The sequence below is a fragment of the Hemitrygon akajei genome, chromosome 25 (assembly GCF_048418815.1).
Source record: "Hemitrygon akajei chromosome 25, sHemAka1.3, whole genome shotgun sequence".
Lineage (NCBI taxonomy): Eukaryota > Metazoa > Chordata > Chondrichthyes > Myliobatiformes > Dasyatidae > Hemitrygon > Hemitrygon akajei.
In genome coordinates this window covers 34,046,625-34,065,715 of record NC_133148.1, presented here as the reverse complement: position 1 = coordinate 34,065,715, position 19,091 = coordinate 34,046,625, and the positions used below count along the sequence as shown (strand labels likewise).

Genomic DNA, 19,091 nt, shown 5'->3' with positions numbered 1-19,091 from the left:
GATAGCAGGAAGCAGGAAGAACCGTTGACTCGTATGGAGGGATAATTTAAACGATTGATCAGGTACTGACCGTGGGATGCCAAAGTTATGTGAAGTTGTTTGTCTTGCTGTATAAATATGAGCACTGAATAACCTAAAGTTTAGAGTTCTGGTGGCAGTGGAGATTGCTGCAGCCTCTCCATGATATCATGCTAATAAACTCTTAAAACGAAACTCCAAGTCACTCTGAGTGTTCTCAGTTAGTGTTTCCACGACAATTTGAAATGCAACTGATTTATTTGTCACAGATCTACAACGTTAAACACCAGTCTCATTTACTGCCGACAGCAGCAGAACAAACCCCTCGAAGGCTCAGTTCAGTCCCGGGTGCGATCAGCAGCTGCAATAACAGCAGAACCTGACATGAAGAATCATTCAGGAGCTTGCAACCAGATCCAGCTGCCGTGATGCCTAAAAATATAACAGGCAGCTTATTTGAACCTTCTCCTTGATGTGAAGTTGCTGGAATATCACCATGAGGGACAATTGAGTAAATCTCTGCTCATCCAGGACAGAAGTGTGGCCTCACCTTATTGTGAACTTAATGGAGCCTCACAAGGTGGTTTAACTGAACGAAACCCTTCCCACACTCAGAACAGGTGAACGGCTACTCCCTCGTGGGAACTCGCTGGTGCTCAGTGGCTGAAATGACTCAGTGGCTCAGTGTGCAACGGGAACTCGCAGTTATATCTTCAGGCTGGGTGACAGAGTATATCCCTCCCACACACAGAACAGGTGAATACCCTCTTTCCACTGTGAGCCCACTGGTGTTTCTGCCTGTGGGCTGAGCGAGTGAATCCCTGCCACACAGAGCAGATGAATGGACCCTGGCCACTGTGAGCATGATGGTGTCTACGGGTGAGAAAACACCGTACATAACTCCGCACAATCGGAGCAGGTAGGATGAACGAGTAAACCTGTTTACTCACACAGGCCAGGTATGCAGCCTCTCATTGTAAATCCACTGATACTTCACAATGTGGTGTAACTGAGTGAATCCCTTCCCAGATTCACAACAGGTAAACGGGCTTCCCCACTATGAACTCGCTGGTGTTTCAGCAGTTCAGCTGATTGAGTGAATCCCTTCCCACAGTCTGAGCAGGTGAATGGCTTCTCCCCAGAGTGAAATCGTTTGTGTCTTAACAATTCGGAATGAGTGAGTGAATCCCTTCCCAGACAAAGAACGGGTGAATGGTTTCTCTCCTGTGTGACCTCACTGGTGTGTGTTCAAATATGACTATTCAGTAAATCATTCCCCACAGTTCATCAGCTGAATGGCTTCTCCCCAGTGTGAACTCTCTGGTGCGCCAGTAGATTAGACGACCGACTGAATCTCTTCCCACATTCTAAGCAGGTGAACGGCCTCTCTCCGGTGTGAACCCGCTGGTGACTTATCAGATAGGACGAATGTGCAAATCCCTTCCCACACTCTGAGCAGGTGAACGGCCTCTCCCCAGTGTGAACCGTCTGGTGTACTAGTAGGTTAGATGACCGAGTGAATCCCTTCCCACATTCGGAGCAGGTGAAGGGCCTCTCTCCCGTGTGAATTCGCTTATGCCTCAACAGGTCAGATGATTGAGTACATCGCTTCCCACAAACAGGGCAGATGTATGGTCTCTCTCCACTGTGAACACGCCGGTGTACTTGCAAGTGAGATGACTGTGTAAATGCCTTCCCACAGTCTGAGCAGGTGAACGGCTTCTCCCCAGAGTGAACTCGCTGGTGTCTTCTCACTTGAGATGAGTGAGTGAATCCCTTCCCACAAACAGGACAGGTGAATGGCTTTTCTCCCGTGTGAACCCGCTGGTGTGCGTGCAGGTGAGATGACTCAGTGAATCCCTTCCCACAGTCTGAACAGGTGAACGGCCTCTCCCCAGTGTGAAGTCTCTGGTGTGATAAGAGATGGGATGACCGAGTGAATCCCTTCCCACACTCTGAGCAGGTGAACGGCCTCTCCCCAGTGTGAACTGCCTGGTGTGATAAGAGATGGGATGACCGAGTGAACGTCTTCCCACATTCTGAGCAGGTGAAGGGTCTCTCCCCAGTGTGAACTCGCTGGTGACTTCTCAGATCAGATGCATGAGTGAATCCCTTCCCACATTCTGAGCAGGTGAACGGCCTCTCCCCAGTGTGAACTGCCTGGTGTGATAGTAGGTGAGATGAGCGAGTGAATCCCTTTCCACATTCTGAGCAGGTGAACAGTGTGTCCCCAGTGTGAACTCGCTGATGCTTCATCAGCTGAGATGGTCGAGTGCATCGTTTCCTGCTGACAGAGCAGATAACCGGTCGCTCCCCATCGTGAACTCGCCTGTGTGCTTGCAGTTGAGACAACTGATTGAATACATCCCCACAGTCTGAGCAGGTGAATGTTTTTTTTTCTGTGTGAACCCGCTGGTGCGCGTGCAGGTGTGACGATTCAGTGAATCCCTTCCCACAGTCTGAACAGGTGAACGGCCTCTCCCCAGTGTGAAGTCTCTGATGTGCCAGTAGATTAGACGACCGAGTGAATCCCTTCCCACAGACTGAGCAGGTGAATGGCCTCTCTCCGGTGTGAACTTGCTGGTGATGTATCAGGTAGGACGAATGAGTGAATCCCTCCCCACATTCAGAGCAGGTGAACGGCCTCTCCCCAGTGTGAACCGCCTGGTGAGCCAGCAGGTTAGATGACCGAGTGAATCCCTTCCCACATTCAGAGCAGGTGAACGGCCTCTCTCCCGTGTGAATTTGCTTGTGCCTCATCAGGTCAGATGATTGAGTACATCGCTTCCCACAAACAGGGCAGATGTATGGTCTCTCTCCGCTGTGAACACGCCGGTGTACTTGCAGGTGTGATGACTGAGTAAATCCCTTCCCACAGTCTGAGCAGGTGAACGGCTTCTCCCCAGAGTGAAATCGCTGGTGTCTAATTAAGTTGGATGAACGAGTGAATCCCTTCCCACAGTCCGAGCAGATGAACGGCCTCTCCTTGGAGTGCATTGGGGGTGACTCATCACATGGGATGAACAAGTGAATCCCGTCCCACACACGGAAGAGTTGAACAGTCTCTCCGCTCTCTCGTGTGAGCTCACTGATGTGTCAGTAAGTAGAATGATCAAGTGACTGCCTTCCCACACACAGAGCAGGTGAACTGTTAATTCATCAAGTCAGACGTCAATCCTTCACACAGGCAATGCAGCTGAAGACCTGATCTCTAGTGAACAAATGCTGGTGTGTTGGCAGGCACTTAGTTGCAGTGGATTTCACAGAGTTACACCAGAAAACTTTATTTCACACACAAAGCACGTTTCCAGCTGGGCTGAGATACATCTTCTGCTCCAAGGTTCCACCACTGATATACTGGCGTTACAATGGAAATACTTGTTCACTCCTTCAATAACTTGAAGAGAATTCACAAGGTTTATCACCAGGTTGCTTTATCCAGATCTCTCTCCTACACTGGGTTTGGGTTCTCCTTGCTGCAAATGGTGTGCTGTTTTCTCAAGTATCTCCTCCTCCACATTCAAAGATTGATGACAACGTACGGTGGGACTGACGTGTTTGTTGTTCTGTTTGAGATTCACGCATACAAGCCCTTTGCCTTTTGTGCCCTGTAAAAAAAAGTTACAGAATACTTCCGCCACCTCCTACGTGATCCCACCACCAACCACATCTTCCCCTCCCCCCCACTCTCGGCTTTCCGCAGGGATCACTCCCTACGCGACTCCCTTGTCCATTCATTCCCCCCACCATCCCTCCCCACGGACCTCCCTCTGGGCACTCATCCCTGCAAACAGAAGTGCTACACCTGCCCCCACACTTCTTCCCTCACCACCATCCCAGGCCCCAGACAGTCCTTTCAGGTGAGGCACCACTTCACCTGCGAGTCAACCGGGGTGATATACTGTATCCAGTGCTCCCGATGTGGCCATTTATACATTGGGGAGACCCGCCGCAGACTGGGAGACCGTTTCGCCGAACACCGGCGCTCGGTCCTCCAGCAGTGGCGGGATCTCCCTGTGGCCACACACTTCAATTCCACAGACCACTCCCACTCCGACATGTCTGTCCATGGCCTCCTCTACCGTCAAGATGAGGCCACACTCAGGTCGATGGAGCAATACCTTATCTCCCGCCTAGGTAGCCTCCTTCCTGTCGGCATGAACATCCAAGTCACTGACCTCCATTGATACCCCTGCCCCCCACCCTTACCCCCATCCCAATCTATTATTTTAGTCTGGTTCTCTTTCTCTTTCTCCCCCCTCACTATAATCTCTCCCCCCAGCCTTACCTTTCTTTCTCTTTTATTTCCCATAATTCTCCACCTTCCCCCTAGCCCATTTCCCTCCAGCCTATCACTTCCCAGCTCTCTACTTTATCTCTCCCCCCACTTCAGATGTAATAGTGGTCAATGGAACTAGGGTAAAGGATGAACTGAAGGAAATTTATATTAGGCAAGAAACGGTGTTGGATAGACTGTTAAGTCTGAAGGCTGATAAGTCCCCGGGACCTGATGGTCTGCATCCCAGGGTACTTAAAGAGGTGGCTCTAGAAATTGTGGACGCATTGGTAATCATTTTCCAATGTTCTATAGATTCAGGAACAGTTCCTGCTGACTGGAGGGTGGCTAATGTTGTCCCACTTTTCAAGAAAGGAGGGAGAGAGAAAACAGGGAATTATAGACCGGTTAGCCTGACGTCAGTGGTGGGAAAGATGCTGGAGTCAATTATAAAAGATGAAATTACGACACATTTGGATAGCAGTAGAAGGATCAGTCCAAGTCAGCATGGATTTATGAAGGGAAAGTCATGCTTGACTAATCTTCTGGAGTTTTTTGAGGATGTAACTATGAAAATGGACAAGGGAGAGCCAGTGGATGTAGTGGACCTGGACTTCCAGAAAGCTTTTGATAAAGTCCCACATAGGAGATTAGTGGGCAAAATTAGGGCACATGGTATTGGGGGCAGAGTACTGACATGGATCGAAAATTGGCTGGCTGACAGGAAATAAAGAGTAGCGATTAACGGGTCCCTTTCGGAATGGCAGGCTGTGACCAGTGGGGTACTGCAAGGTTCGGTGCTGGGACCGCAGCTGTTTACAATATACATTAATGATTTAGATGAAGGGATTAAAAGTAACATTAGCAAATTTGCTGATGACACAAAGCTGGGTGGCAGTGTGAAATGTCAGGAAGATATTATGAGAATGCAGGGTGACTTGGACAGGTTGGGTGAGTGGCCAAATGTATGGCAGATGCAGTTTAATGTGGATAAATGTGAGGTTATCCACTTTGGTGGCAAGAACAGGAAGGCAGATTACTATCTAAATGGAGTCAAGTTAGGAAAAGGGGAAGTACAACGAGATCTAGGTGTTCTTGTAATGAAAGCAAGCATGCAGGTACAGCAGGCAGTGAAGAAAGCTAATGGCATGCTGGCTTTTATAACAACAGGAATTGAGTATAGGAGTAAAGAGGTCCTTCTGCAGCTGTACAGGGCCCTGGTGAGACCCCACCTGGAGTATTGTGTGCAGTTTTGGTCTCCAAATTTGAGGAAGGACATTCTTGCTATTGAGGGAGTGCAGCGTAGGTTCACAAGGTTAATTCCCGGAATGGCGGGACTGTCATATGTTGAAAGATTGGAGCAACTGGGCTTGTATACACTGGAAGTTAGAAGGATGAGAGGGGACCTGATTGAGACATATAAGATTATTAAGGGATTGGACACGCTGGAGGCAGGAAGCATGTTCCCGCTGATGGGTGAGTCCAGAACTAGAGGCCACAGTTTATGAATAAGGGGTAGGCCATTTAGAACAGAGATGCGGAAAAACTTTTTCACCCAGAGGGTGGTGGATATGTGGAATGCTCTGCCCCAGAAGGCAGTGGAGGCCAAGTCTCTGGATGCATTCAAGAGAGAGTTAGATAGAGCTCTTATAGATAGCAGGGTCAAGAGATATGGGGAGCAGGCAGGAACGGGGTACTGATTGTGTATGATCAGCCATGATCACACTGAATGGCGGTGCTGGCTAGAAGGGCCGAATGGCCTACTCCTGCACGTATTGTCTATTGTCTATTCTTATCCCCTCTTGGCCATCCCATGTTACTTCACTCCTGATGAAGGGTTTTGGCCCGAAACATCGTTATTACCTCCTCCCATAGATGCTGTCTGGCCTGCTGAGTTCTGCCAACATTTCGTGTTTTTTTATTTCCAGCATCTGCAGATTCACTCCTGTTACAGAAGACATCAATTTGTTAAGGATAACAACTGAGACGAGATAATTTTCATCCCTATGGTGAGTCTGACATCACACTGTTATAAGCAGGGCTCAACCCAAGTTGGACGAATGCTCCCCGTTTTTAACCGGGTTCAGGCATCCGAACTGATGATGAAATTCTCTGTCTGCCTATCTGTATCGGAATGGACCATTTCTGCATCAATCTCTGAGTTGTCTCAGTCCAACTCTAGCTTCTAATCAGGCCCACAGGGTTACATGGATACTCCTGGAGACATTTTGATTACTGTGACTCCACCCCCAGGAGTTCATGGACAGCGATAAGCTCACCAGAGTCAATGTTAATAAATATGACAGGGCAGTGATCTGATTTGCCTACTGGAGCTGGTCTGGGAGATCTTACCTCTTCCACTCCCTCCGAGAGCGCTCTAAAACACGCCTCTGCAGTCCCCGATAGCTATCCCTTTACCAGAAACCCCCACAAACCAGAAACCGATTCACCCCACGAACGAGATCCCCGACTATCAGCCACCGATCGAGCGACAGGTATGCGCCACAGGAATAGCGCCAGGACCTTCGCTCATCAGCAGACATTTCCCCTTGTAAGGACAGTTTGTACCCCGGAGTTCAGGGCGATGGTGGCGTGACGAGAACCCGCAGCAATTGTCTCCCAGGCGGGGCGCGGAGCCCCGGTCTCACCCGCTGGTCTGATTCCGACAGTCCTCTGTCTGGCGAGCGCATGCGCAACGGGCTCCCACCGCTCCCCTCGGCGCATGCGCACCTGATCAGCCGGCACCGAGCGCGTAGATTTCTGGGTAATGAAAGTGGACAGTAAATGGACGGAATCTCAGATCCGTTAATGTTTACATGTGGAGACCTCGGCGCTTAATTTAGCACAGCCAGGTCCAAAGGCACTATACTAAATATCAACTGCTATTCTGTGTTTCAAAAGAACTCCAACGTACAGGTGGGGAAAGGTCATTGAACCAGAAATGCGCATGCGCTACAGAAACATTGCGAGAGCTTTAACTCAGCATTCAGACTTCAGAGGATTTATCGGGTATTGGGGGGAGAGAACAGCTTTTTGAGACACAGCCCGTTCGAAGCAGTGAAAATGCTCATAATGTCCCTCCTCGTTCCCTTTCTCCCACCGACAACTCTCTTCTCCTGTCTGTGTCATTATTCATCAGCTCTTCACCTTTTCCACCCTGTACCTCTCATTTCAAACTTCATCCCCTCACCCACACTACGTTCCCCTTCACTTTAAGTAAGATCATAAGGCATAGGAGCAGAATTAGGCCATTTGGCACTTGGAGTCTGCTGTGCTATTCAATCATGGCTGATTTATTTTCCCAGCAAACACAAGGAAATCCGTAGATGCTGGAAATTCAAGCAACACACACAAAATGCTGGTAGAACACAGCAGGCCAGGCAGCATCTATAGGAGAAGCACTGTCGACGTTTCGGGCCGAGACCCTTCGTCAGGACTTCGGCAGTTCCCTATAGATGCTGCCTGGCCTGCTGCATTCCACCAGCATTTTGTGTGTGTTGCTTGATTTATTTTCCCTCTCAACACTATTCTCCTGTGGCCTTTGACATCCTTATTCATCAAAGATCTATCAACCTCCGTTTTAAATACATCCAATGATCTGCCCTCCACAGTATTGCAAGGGATTATGTCAAAAGCACAGGAAACTGGTAAGGAAGGAAAATTACTAACAGTGATGAGAGAGAGAGGTGACACAAGTTGTCATTTGCAGGAATTAATGTACAGTACATAAATGAACCTTGATAGTAAATTTACTTTGAACTAAACTAAAGACTTGACAAATTGCATGAAAATAAGACAATAAGGCTGGAACATTTAAGTTCAAGTCTAAATGTCGTACAACCACACAAACAAAACACCATTCCTCTGGGGCCAAGCTGCGATAAACAGTACCAACAGTCACACAAGGCACATATAGTTGGGACAACACGGTAGCATAGTGGTTAGCACAACACTTTACAGTACCAAGGACATGGGTTCAATTCCCATCAGAGCCTGTAAGGAATTTGCATGATCCCCCCATGACTGCTTGGGTTTTGTCCAGGTGCTCTGATTTCCACCTACATTCCAAAGACCTGCTGGTTAGTTGGTAAATTGCTCATTGTAAATTGTCCAGTAAATAGGCCAGGATTAAATTGGGGGATTACAGGGTGATATGTCTAGAAGGGCCTATCCATACCGTATGTCAATAACTAAATATACTTGGGATTACAACATACAATCACAACTAAAGTAATTAAAACATACAATCACAAAAAAGATATATAACCCAAGTCCCTGTGCGTCCTGGCCTGGAGATTGGTGGTGTACGGGATGATTGTCCTGGAGCCATGTTCCTGCAAGAAAAAGTATGTAGCAGTTCCTCATCACTCACTAATTCAGCCTCCGGCAAACGCATTCCAGCTTTCCTGCACTGGAAGGCAGCACCCGTGGGTGGGGCCATCACCCAGCCCAGCCCGAATGCTTGATGCACCACTGCGCCTCCAGTGGCTCCTCCGCTGGGCAGCTGCATGTGGGCCAGGTCTGCGGAATGATCTAGGCCATACGCACCCCCCCCCCCCCCCGCACTCCGCCGTCAGTCTCACCGGTGATTCAGTGAAGCGGACTTGTAGCATTCAACCTCACCGATGTCCAGCAGGATCCTGCAATCGCAAGAAGAATAAGGAAATCATCATTTGCAGCATTTGTTGGACTGCACTTCACCTCCAACACCTTTCTCGTTGGGTCACTGTAGTAGGCACAGTAAATCCATTCACCACTATCGAGCAACTTGCTGATGGGGTAGACCTCCAGTACTTAATATTCTTAATATTTCAGGAAATATGCATCTTCATCATTTAATTTCAATCTAGTTTCTCTACTTCAAACTATGGAGACAAATGACAAACAGAGGATTTTGTTGTCATGTAAAGGAAAAGACAAGTGGGGCTTTACCAACCTCACAGTTCCCACACCCAACACCTCCCATTTCTACCTCCTACCCAAGATCCACAAACCCGCCTGTCCAGGTAGACCCATTGTTTCAGCTTGTTCCTGCCCCACTGAACTTATATTTGCATGCCTCAACTCTGTTTTGTCCCCCCAGTTCGGTCCCTTCCTACCTCTATCCATGACACCTCACAAGCTCTTGATCTTTTCAAGGATTTCAGGTTCCCTGGCCCCCATCATCTTATTTTCACTATGGATGTCCAGTCCCTATACACCTCCATCCCCCACCAGGAAGGACACAAAGCTCTCTGTTTCTTTCTGGACACCAGACACAACCAGTTCCCCTCCACCACCACTCTCCTCCATCTAGCGGAACTTGTTCTCACTCTCAATAATTTCTCCTTTGGCTCTTCCCATTTCCTTCCAAAAAAAGGGGTAGCCGTAGGCACTCGCATAGGTCCCAGCTATGCTTGCCAGTTTGTTGGCTGCCTACACTGGTGAACACCCTGCACATTGAAAAATAAATGTGCTAGGTTTTCTAAAATTGACTCCTTCTACCTTGGGCCATAAACTTATCAATCACCCCTTGTATGTCAATGTTAGAGAAATTCAAGAAAAAAATCATCTATTTGACATGAATCTAGAGTCAAAGTCGGCAGATAATCACCAGAATGTCGGTGACACCCTGGAGAATGACTTTGATGGGGATGTGTGTGACAATGGAGGCGATTTTTTGGGACAAAGTTTTCATGATCAGGAAGAGGTAGCCACGATGAATCATGGTCAAAAGAGGTAAGAATACTTCACCAACTCTAGAAACACTCCTGCATTGTCGAAATTATCATTGTTCCCCAGAACTACAAGTTGAAACCTGTTATAGGTATGATACTTGAAGCAGAAACAAAAAGGGCTTGCTGACATAGTACATCAGCACCTTAAGTGGGATTATAAATATGTTGATCTTAAATATGTTTAAATTGGAGAACTCTTTGTTAAAATACTTCAACTTTTTTATGTATAGTAGTAAAGAAATGACTCCACTCACAGATGTGGATTTCAACAGCCTCTGTGTCCAACTTTCAAACAAGCCAGGGAAATATTCCTATCTTAGTCCCAAAATAATGAAGGTGTGGGCAGGACCTAATCACTGTCATTTCAAAGCTCAGCACAAGGTAAGCATAACAACAGGTGTACACAAATGCAGGTCCTGTACCAGAAGTTCAAGTTCAAAATATACACATTTGTATTATCAAAGAATGTACATATTTGCCCCTCATCTATCAATTAATTAGATTTGGTATCCTGTTCTATATTCCATTAATACCCTTCAATGGCTGTGAAGCTTTCTGATATTACAAAAGGAAATATTGTATCCATTATAGTTTTGGTCTGAATAAATAGGATAGGGCAATTGAAGAGGCAAAAATCAATGCAATCATTGTGAAAGGACAATGAAGTTTAATGGCTATTACTAAGGAACTCTTTGAAAGATTTGTTTTGTTTATCTTGCTTAAATTACTATGACCAAAAGGAAGATCTCACAGTTGGGTAAGGTAGTGGTTAGCACAACGCTTTATAGTACCAGTGACCCGGGTTCAATTCTAAGGAGCTTGTACGTTCTCCCCATGACCACTTGCATTTTCTCCAGGTGCTCCAGTTTCCTCCACAGTCTAAAGATATACCGGCTGGACTGTGCGGCACAGTGGACTGGAAGAGCCGATTCTGTACTGTATATCAAGCAACCAACCAACAATTTGCTCTTAAATAATTATTTACAGAAATGACTGTTCAATGGATGAGAATCATAAAATGATGCAGCTGCAAAGGAGGAATTTTAGTCCATTATGACAGCTGTTCTAAAATGCAATCTAGCTAGTTTATCTCTACTGTTTTTTCCCATATCACTGTGAGATAGAGACATAGTGAGATGTGAGATACATCACTCTATGCCCAACTGGTCCATGATGAACACAACATCCTCCAACATCCCAGTTGACCATTTGGGTCCATAACCTTCCAAGACCCTCCCTACCATATTCCTATCCAATTGCCTCATAAATATTGTTATCGACCCTGCCTTGACCACTTCTTATGATAGTTCATTCCATCATCATCATTATCATCAGGTGCCATGTCATATGACGTGGGCGATCATGGTCTACATGACCATCACTGTTCTTGGCAAATATATCTTCAGAACTGGTTTGCCATGGCCTTCTTCTGGGCAGTGTCTTTACAAGACAGCTGACACCAGCCATCATCAATACCCTTTGGAGATTGTCTGCCTGGCGTCAGTGGTCGCATAACCAGGACTTGTGATCTGCACCAGCTGCTCATACGACCATCCACCACTGCTCCCATTACTTCACCTGACTCTGACTGGTGTGAGGAGGCTAAGTAGGTGCTACACCTTGTCCAAGTCTGACCTGCAGGCTAGCCGGGAGGGAAAGAACACTTCACACCTCCTTTGGTAGAGACATACTTCCACCCCAACCTACTCACTGCCCGCTATTAAAATTACCCCTCTGGTCCCTTTCAAATCTCCTCCCTCTTACTGAAGTCTGTTCCTAAAATCAATGGCCTGACTGATGAAGGCCAGCATGCTAAACGCCTTCTTCACCATCCTGTCACGGCCACATTCAGTGAATGGTGTTTCCAGGTCCCTTTGTTCCACAAGCTTATCAGTTCCCACCCATTCACTGTGTAAGCCCTTCTCCCTCTTACCTGGATCCACCTATTAACCAAATAATCTAAGTTGTTTGGCACAATCAGTCACCCAGCAATGGAATTGAACACCTCGGTGAAGTCAGACTTATTTTTAAACCAAAGAAGGCAAATCTGAGTAGAGAAATTAACTCTAGAAATTATGTCAAAATCTGAGAAGAACACTGTGGTAACAGATAACACAAGTCCAAAGCCACAGACAAGTTTGCTAGCAGGGCATTTAGCTGTAGAACAATCATTGTGAGGGGAGATGCTGCTTTCTTCAAACTCTGCACCAACACATTTAACAAGGTTACTGGATAATGGGTGGCTGGGTGGAGATACTTTTCTACCAAAGGAGATGTAAGGCACTCCTATAGATGTGCAAAACTCCCAACACCAGCTGACCTTTAGGAAGCACAACAGAACCCAACACCTTAAGCTGCTATTTTATCAGTTCAATTACTGTAATGAAAATACTTTAAAATTCATTTTGTGTTCTTTTTCTGATTCAACAATGGGAATTTGTGCATCCATTCATAAACAAAGGAGTCACTGTGCACAGATAAAGCCACAAGAAATCACTTTGTAGGAGTTACATAGAACATGCCATACAGAAAGAAAAACAAATGGTTCGTGAAGTAGAAGTACAGAAAACAAACTAATAATTAACATCCACTAAATGATTTGCAGAATGCAGGAGGTATGGACAATGACTCCCATCCACTCCATAATGTACTGGTTAGGCACAGGAGTACATTCAGCCAGAGACTCATTCCACCGAGATGCAACACTGAGCGTCATAGGAAGTCATTCCTGCCTGTGGCCATCAAACTTTACAACTCCTCCCTCAGAGTGTCAGACACCCTGAGCCAATAGGCTGGTCCTGGACTAATTTCCACTTGGCATGATTAACTTATTATTATTTAATTATTTATGGTTTTATATTGCTATATTTCTACACTATTCTTGGTTGGTGTGACTGTAACAAAACCCAATTTCCCTCGGGATCAATAAAGTATGTCTGTCTGTCCGTACCATATATCTGACACCTTTCATGTAGACTTCTCTCTCTCTCTCTCTCAACCCCTTCTCTCCCTCTCTCAACTCCTTCTCTCCCTCTCTCTTCTCCCTCTTACCTTTCCCTCCCTTCCCTCTCCCCATCTCCTTCCTTCTGCCTCTCTCCCTCCACACTATTTTATCACAATAGTGCACCATGGGGCATCTGCACAATGACCTCACCATCATTAGATAAACATGTAGCCAGCACCTTCTCTGTTAACTGGGCACAGTTCGGGTATCCCGACACATCAAATTCCCTGATTTTCCTGTCTGTGTCATTTTTCCCCTTGATCACTCCATGATTTTGCTCAGTTTATCTCTCTGTGTTAGCATAGTTTCACCTTCTGGACATGTCCCACGACCTACAACGAGATCTAGGTGTCCTTGTTCATCGGTCACTGAAAGTAAGCATGCAGGTACAGCAGGCAGTGAAGAAAGCTGATGGCATGTTGGCCTTCATATCAAGGGGAGTTGAGTATAAGAGCAAAGAGGTCCTTCTGCAGTCATACCGGGCCCTGGTGAGACCACACCTGGAGTATTGTGTGCAGTTTTGGTCTCCAAATTTCAGGAAGGTCATTCTTGCTATTGAGGGAGTGCAGCGTAGGTTCACGATGTTAACTCCTGGGATGGCAGAACTGTCATATGTTGAAAGATTGGAGCGACTGGGCTTGTATACACTGGAATTTAGAAGGATGAGAGGGGATCTGATTGAAACATATAAGATTATTAAGGGATTGGACACTCTAGAGGCAGGAAATATGTTCCCGATGTTGGGGGAGTCCAGAACCAGAGGCCACAGTTTAAAAATAAGGGGTAGGCCATTTAGAACGGAGTTGAGGAAAAACTTTTTCACCCAGAGAGTTGTGGATCTATGGAGTGCTCTGCCTCAGAAGGCAGTGGAGGCCAATTCTCTGGATGCTTTCAAGAAAGAGTTAGATAGAGCTCTTAAAGATAGCGGAGTCAAGGGATATGGGGAGAAGGCAGGAACGGGGTACTGATTGTGGACGATCAGCCATGATCACATTGAATGGCGGTGTTGGCTTGAAGGGCCAAATGGCCTACTCCTGCACCTATTGTCTATTGTCTACTAAGAGCACACAGCACTTACATGGCTGCTTCTGGGAACTTTCTGCTGATTGTAACCCTCCAGGCATTTCACGGTGGTAAACACAGTGTCAGGAAATGCCATTGAACCTCAAGGGTAGATTATTGGACTTTGTCATTGGAGATTAACACCGTGTGGCAATTTTGCGATGTGAATGCTACTAGTCACTTGTTACCCAGGGAGAATACAAAAACACACGGTCTCAGCGGCAGAAAGTCAGGACCAGACGACAATGAACAAAGGTAATTTGGTGAAAGAAACAAAGCTGATGCAGGGATTTTGTTTCCTTCTGTGCAGCATGAAGTGGCATTTGAAGTGAATGTGGGGTAGATCCAGATCTTTTCAGTTTCAGTCTGAAATATGTTCGTACTCTACCAATATTCAGATATTAGGTTTTTCTCCATGTTCCACCAAAATTCAATAGGCAGAAGATAGATACTTCAGCTCGGCGTCAGAATCTGGATTAACGTCACCCTCTTACATGCTTCTACTCACTGTGATTCAGAAGAATGAAAGGTGACCTCATTGAAACCTATCGAATATAGAAAGACCTCACAAGAGTGGATGTGGAGAGGATGTTTCCTGTGGTGGAGGAGTCCAAGACCAGACGACGCATCCCCAGAATAGAGGGATGTCCTTTTAGAACGGAGATGAGGAGGAATTTCTTTAGCCAGAGAGTGGTGAATTTGTGGTACTTGTGGCCACAGGCAGCTGTGGAGGCCAAGTCATTGGGTGTATTTAAGACAGAAGTTGATAGATTCATGATTAGTCAGGGCATGAAGGGACACGGGGAGAAGGCAGGAGACTGGGTCTCAGAGGGAAAATGGATCAGGCATAATGAAATGGCAGAGTAGACTCGATGGGCCAAAGGGCCTAATATTGCTCCTATATCTTATGGTCTCAGGGTCCTGAGATTTGGTACTTTGAGGCAGGAGTGGAGTAAACAGATATAAGAATTTACAACAAATTACAATGGAAATAAACAGTACAAAGAAATGGATAATGGAGTAATGTTCACAAACAATTCACATATCTGATGATTGAAGGGAACAAAATGTTCATAAATTGTTCAGTATGGCTCTTCAGTCTCCTGCACCTCCTCCCTGATTACAAGAAGAGAGCAAGTACTGGATGGGGAGGATGCTTAATAATGTTTGCAAGTTGCCTTGGAAGTTTTTAAAGGTGAGATTAACTGAAGAGGTATGTATATTTTTTGCCAAAACCCCAAATCCTTGAATTTAGATATGTGGTGCTGGCAAAGTCTGTGATGGAGGCTTTTGGCATGGTATGGGGGTGGGGGGGGGGGCTACTGCACAGGACCAAAAGAAGCTGCAGAAGGTTGTTAATTTAGTCAGCTCCATCTTGGGTACCCAAGACATCTACAAAGTACTCAGGACATCTTCAGGGAGTGGTGTCTCAGAAAGGCAGCGTCCATTATTAAAGATGTCCAGCACTCAAGGAACACCCTCTTCTCATTGCTACCATCAGGTAGGAGGTACAGAAGCTTGAAGGCACTCACTCAACAATTCAGGAACAGCTTCTTCCCTTCTGCCATCCAATTCCTAAATGGACATTGAACCCATGAACACAACCTCACTTTTTAAATATACATTATTTCTGGTTTTGCATGATTTTTAATGTATTCAAATGTGGTTGGTGCATGGAATGTACTGCCTAAGTTATTGGTGGAGGCAGGTACACTATTGAAATTTAAGAGACTACTAGACAGGTATATGGAGGAATTTAAGGTGGGGGGGTTATATGGGAGGCTGGGTTTAAGAGTAGACACAACATTGTGGGCCAAAAGGCCTGCACTGTGCTGTACTATTCTATGTTCTATGTTCAATATATGTATACTGTAATTGATTTACTTATTTATTTATTTATTTTACTTTTAGTTCTCCTATATTGTGTATTGCATTGAACTGCTGCCGCTAAGTTAACAAATTTCACAACACATGCCGGTGATAATAAACCTGGTTCTGATTCTAATCTTCGTAAGTCAAAGCACTGAGTATGAAAGTTGAGAGGTCTTCTGGTTCATTTGTACCGGATTCTGGTGAGGCCACAGTTAAAGTTTTGCTCACCCTGTTAAAGAGAAGACATAATTAAACAAGCAGTGATTTTATTCCTTTCATGTCCATCCATGGCCTCCTCTACCGTCATGCTGAGGCCACACTCAGGTTGGAGGAACAACACCTTAGATTCCATTTGGGTAGCCTCCAACCTGATGGCATGAACATTGACTTCTCAGACTTCCAGTAATGCTCCCTTTCCTTCACCATTTCCCATCCCTGTTTCTCTCTCTCACCTCATCTCCTTGCCTACCCATCGCCTCCCTCTGGTGCTCCTCCCCTCCTTTACTTTCTTCCATGGCCTTCTGTCTCTTTCACCAATCAACTTCCTAACTCTTCATCCCTCCCCCTCAGGTTTCACCTATCACCTTGTGTTTCTCTCTCCCCTCCCCCACGTGTTAAATCTACCCCTCAGCTTTTTTTCTTCAATCCTGCCAAAGGGTTTCAACCTGAAATGTGGACTGTACTTTTTTTCCATAGATGCTGTCTGGTCTGCTGAGTTCCTCCATCATTTTGTGTATATTGCTCGATTTCCAGCTTCTGCAGATTCTCAAACACGTGGAAATCTGCAGGTGCTGGAAATTCAAGCAACGTACACAAAATGCTGGTGGAGCACAGCAGGCCAGGCAGCATCTATAGGAAGAAGACTAGATGGTTATTCTGTAGGATTTTATAAAAAATTTGAAAAATTGCTCTCTCCATATATGTTGGAAATGCTTAAAGATTATTTTTTGATAGGAGAGTTACCTCCCACATTTTATGAAGCTTCTATTACTTTAATTCTTAAGAAAGATAAAAATTCTACTGACTGTGCTTCATATAGACCTATTTCTTTATCAAATGTGGATGGTAAAATTCTCTCAAAAATAATGGCTAATCAGCTGGAGAATTTTCTAGCTAAAATTATCTCTCAGGTCCAAACAAGTTTTGTAAAGGGCCGTTATTCTTCCTCTAATGTTCGGAGACTGTTAAATGTTATATATTCATCCTTTTCTAAGACTCCCCAATGTGTTGTCTCTCTTGATGCTGAAAAGGCATTCGACAGAGTTGAATGGAAATACTTATTTAGTGTTTTAGAGAAATACAGCTTTGGTATTAATTTTATTAAGTGGATTAGAATGATATATAAAAGCCCTATTGCTACTGTTATTAGTAACAATTGCAGATCTCCTTTTTTTCGGCTTTTGTGGGGTACGAGACAAGGATGTCCGTTAAGTGCTTTGTTATTTAATTTGGTGCTGGAACCCTTGGCCATTGCACTTCATGAAGCTAAAGATATTCATGGAATTTTCATAAATGGGACTGTTCATAAGATCTCTCCTTATGCTGACAATCTCTTAGTTTATATTTCGAATCTTGAAGAATCCATTCCAAGTTTATTGAAACTATTAAACGATTTTGGAAAGTTTTCGGGATATAAACTAAACCTTCATAAAAGTGAATTATTTCCCCTAAATGATTCTGCTTCTGTATATGACGACATTCCTTTTAGAGTTACGGACTCATTTAAATATTTAAGTATTATTATCACTAAAAATCATAAAGACCTTTGAAGCTAATTTGTTTCCTTTAGTGGATTTTATAAAGCAATTATTTTGTAGATGGACTCCATTAACACTTCCATTAGTTGGCTGAATTCATGCAGTTAAAATGATGATTTTACCAAAATTTTTATATCTATTTCAAAATATCCCTTTTTTTAACTAAGAAGTTCTTCAATCGGATTGACTCTATTATTTCATCTTTTGTTTGGAATAATAAAAGACCAAGAATTGATAAATATCATTTACAAAACATTAAAAAAAAGATGGAGGTCTTGCTTTGCCTAATTTAAGAATGTATTATTGGGCTGTCAATATACGTTACACATGTTTTTGGTTATATTGGGCTGATAGAGATGAACGACCGCCTTGGGCTGATTTGGAATTGAATGCTGTGAAACAGTTTCACTTAACCTCATTATTAGGAGCTTCTTTACCTGTACAACTGGCCAAAATTACTAATTTAAATTTATATCCTATAATTAAACCGTCATTATGAATTTGGTTCGTTTCGTAACTTTTTTAATCTTAAAAAATTTAAACTTTTTAGTTTAATTGATCAAAATTATTTATTTAAACCTTCATTAAGTGATCCTACCTTTCTTTTTTGGAGGAATACAGGGGTTTATTCCTTCATGGATCTGTTCCAGGATGGCCGATTGATGTCTTTTGAGAAATTAGTAACTAAATACTCTGTCTCATATTCACATTTCCTGCAATATCTTCAGGTCAGTTTCTTACAAAAATACTTAATTAATTTTCCGTATATACAAAATTCTGACCTGTTAGATATTATTTTAAAAATGAATCCTTTAGTGAAGGGTTTTATTGGGGAAGTCTCTAATTCAATTTAAAATTGTACATAATTACTACTTGACAAAGGAGAGACTGTCTAAAATATTTTTTAATGTTGATAGTCAGTGTGACAGATGTAAAACTGAGACAGCCACATTGACACATTTTGGTCGTGTTCTGTACGGAAACATTTTTGGAAGTCTATTTTCTCTACAATTTTTAAAGTTTTAAAAATTAATTTACAACCTAATAAATTGACAGTTTTATTGGGTATATATATTGGGTCAATATATTCATGGTATTTCTCTATCAGACCAACATGTAATTGAATTTGTACATTATTGGCCAGAAGGGCTATTTTGTTGAAATGGAAAGATGCTTCTGCTCCTGCTTTGATACAATGGTTTTCTTAGGTGATGCTATGCCTTAGTTTGGAGAAAGTCAGAAGTCTAACTTTCGATCCTCGATTTGATTTTGAGAAAAGGTGGGGTTCATTCACCCGCTACTATCATCTGATTTGAGTTAATTAGTATGGTTTCCTTCTGATTTTTCTTTAAGTGGATTTGAGTTGGCAGATTGATGATTTTTTA

General features: G+C 44.3%; 1 protein-coding gene across 1 annotated transcript in view; it reads right to left on the bottom strand.

Moving 5' to 3' along the window:
• Window positions 1-1,118: 1,118 nt before the first annotated feature.
• The window catches only part of LOC140716504 (uncharacterized), a 34,512-nt gene continuing 16,539 nt past the window's right edge, over window positions 1,119-19,091 (bottom strand). The window contains exons 3-4 of the mRNA XM_073029298.1: window positions 5,522-5,526; window positions 1,119-3,003 (exon numbers count right to left, since the gene is read on the bottom strand). Coding sequence (XP_072885399.1) covers window positions 1,306-3,003; window positions 5,522-5,526 — 1,703 coding nt within the window. The 3' untranslated portion in view covers window positions 1,119-1,305. The remainder of the gene's footprint in view (window positions 3,004-5,521; window positions 5,527-19,091) is intronic.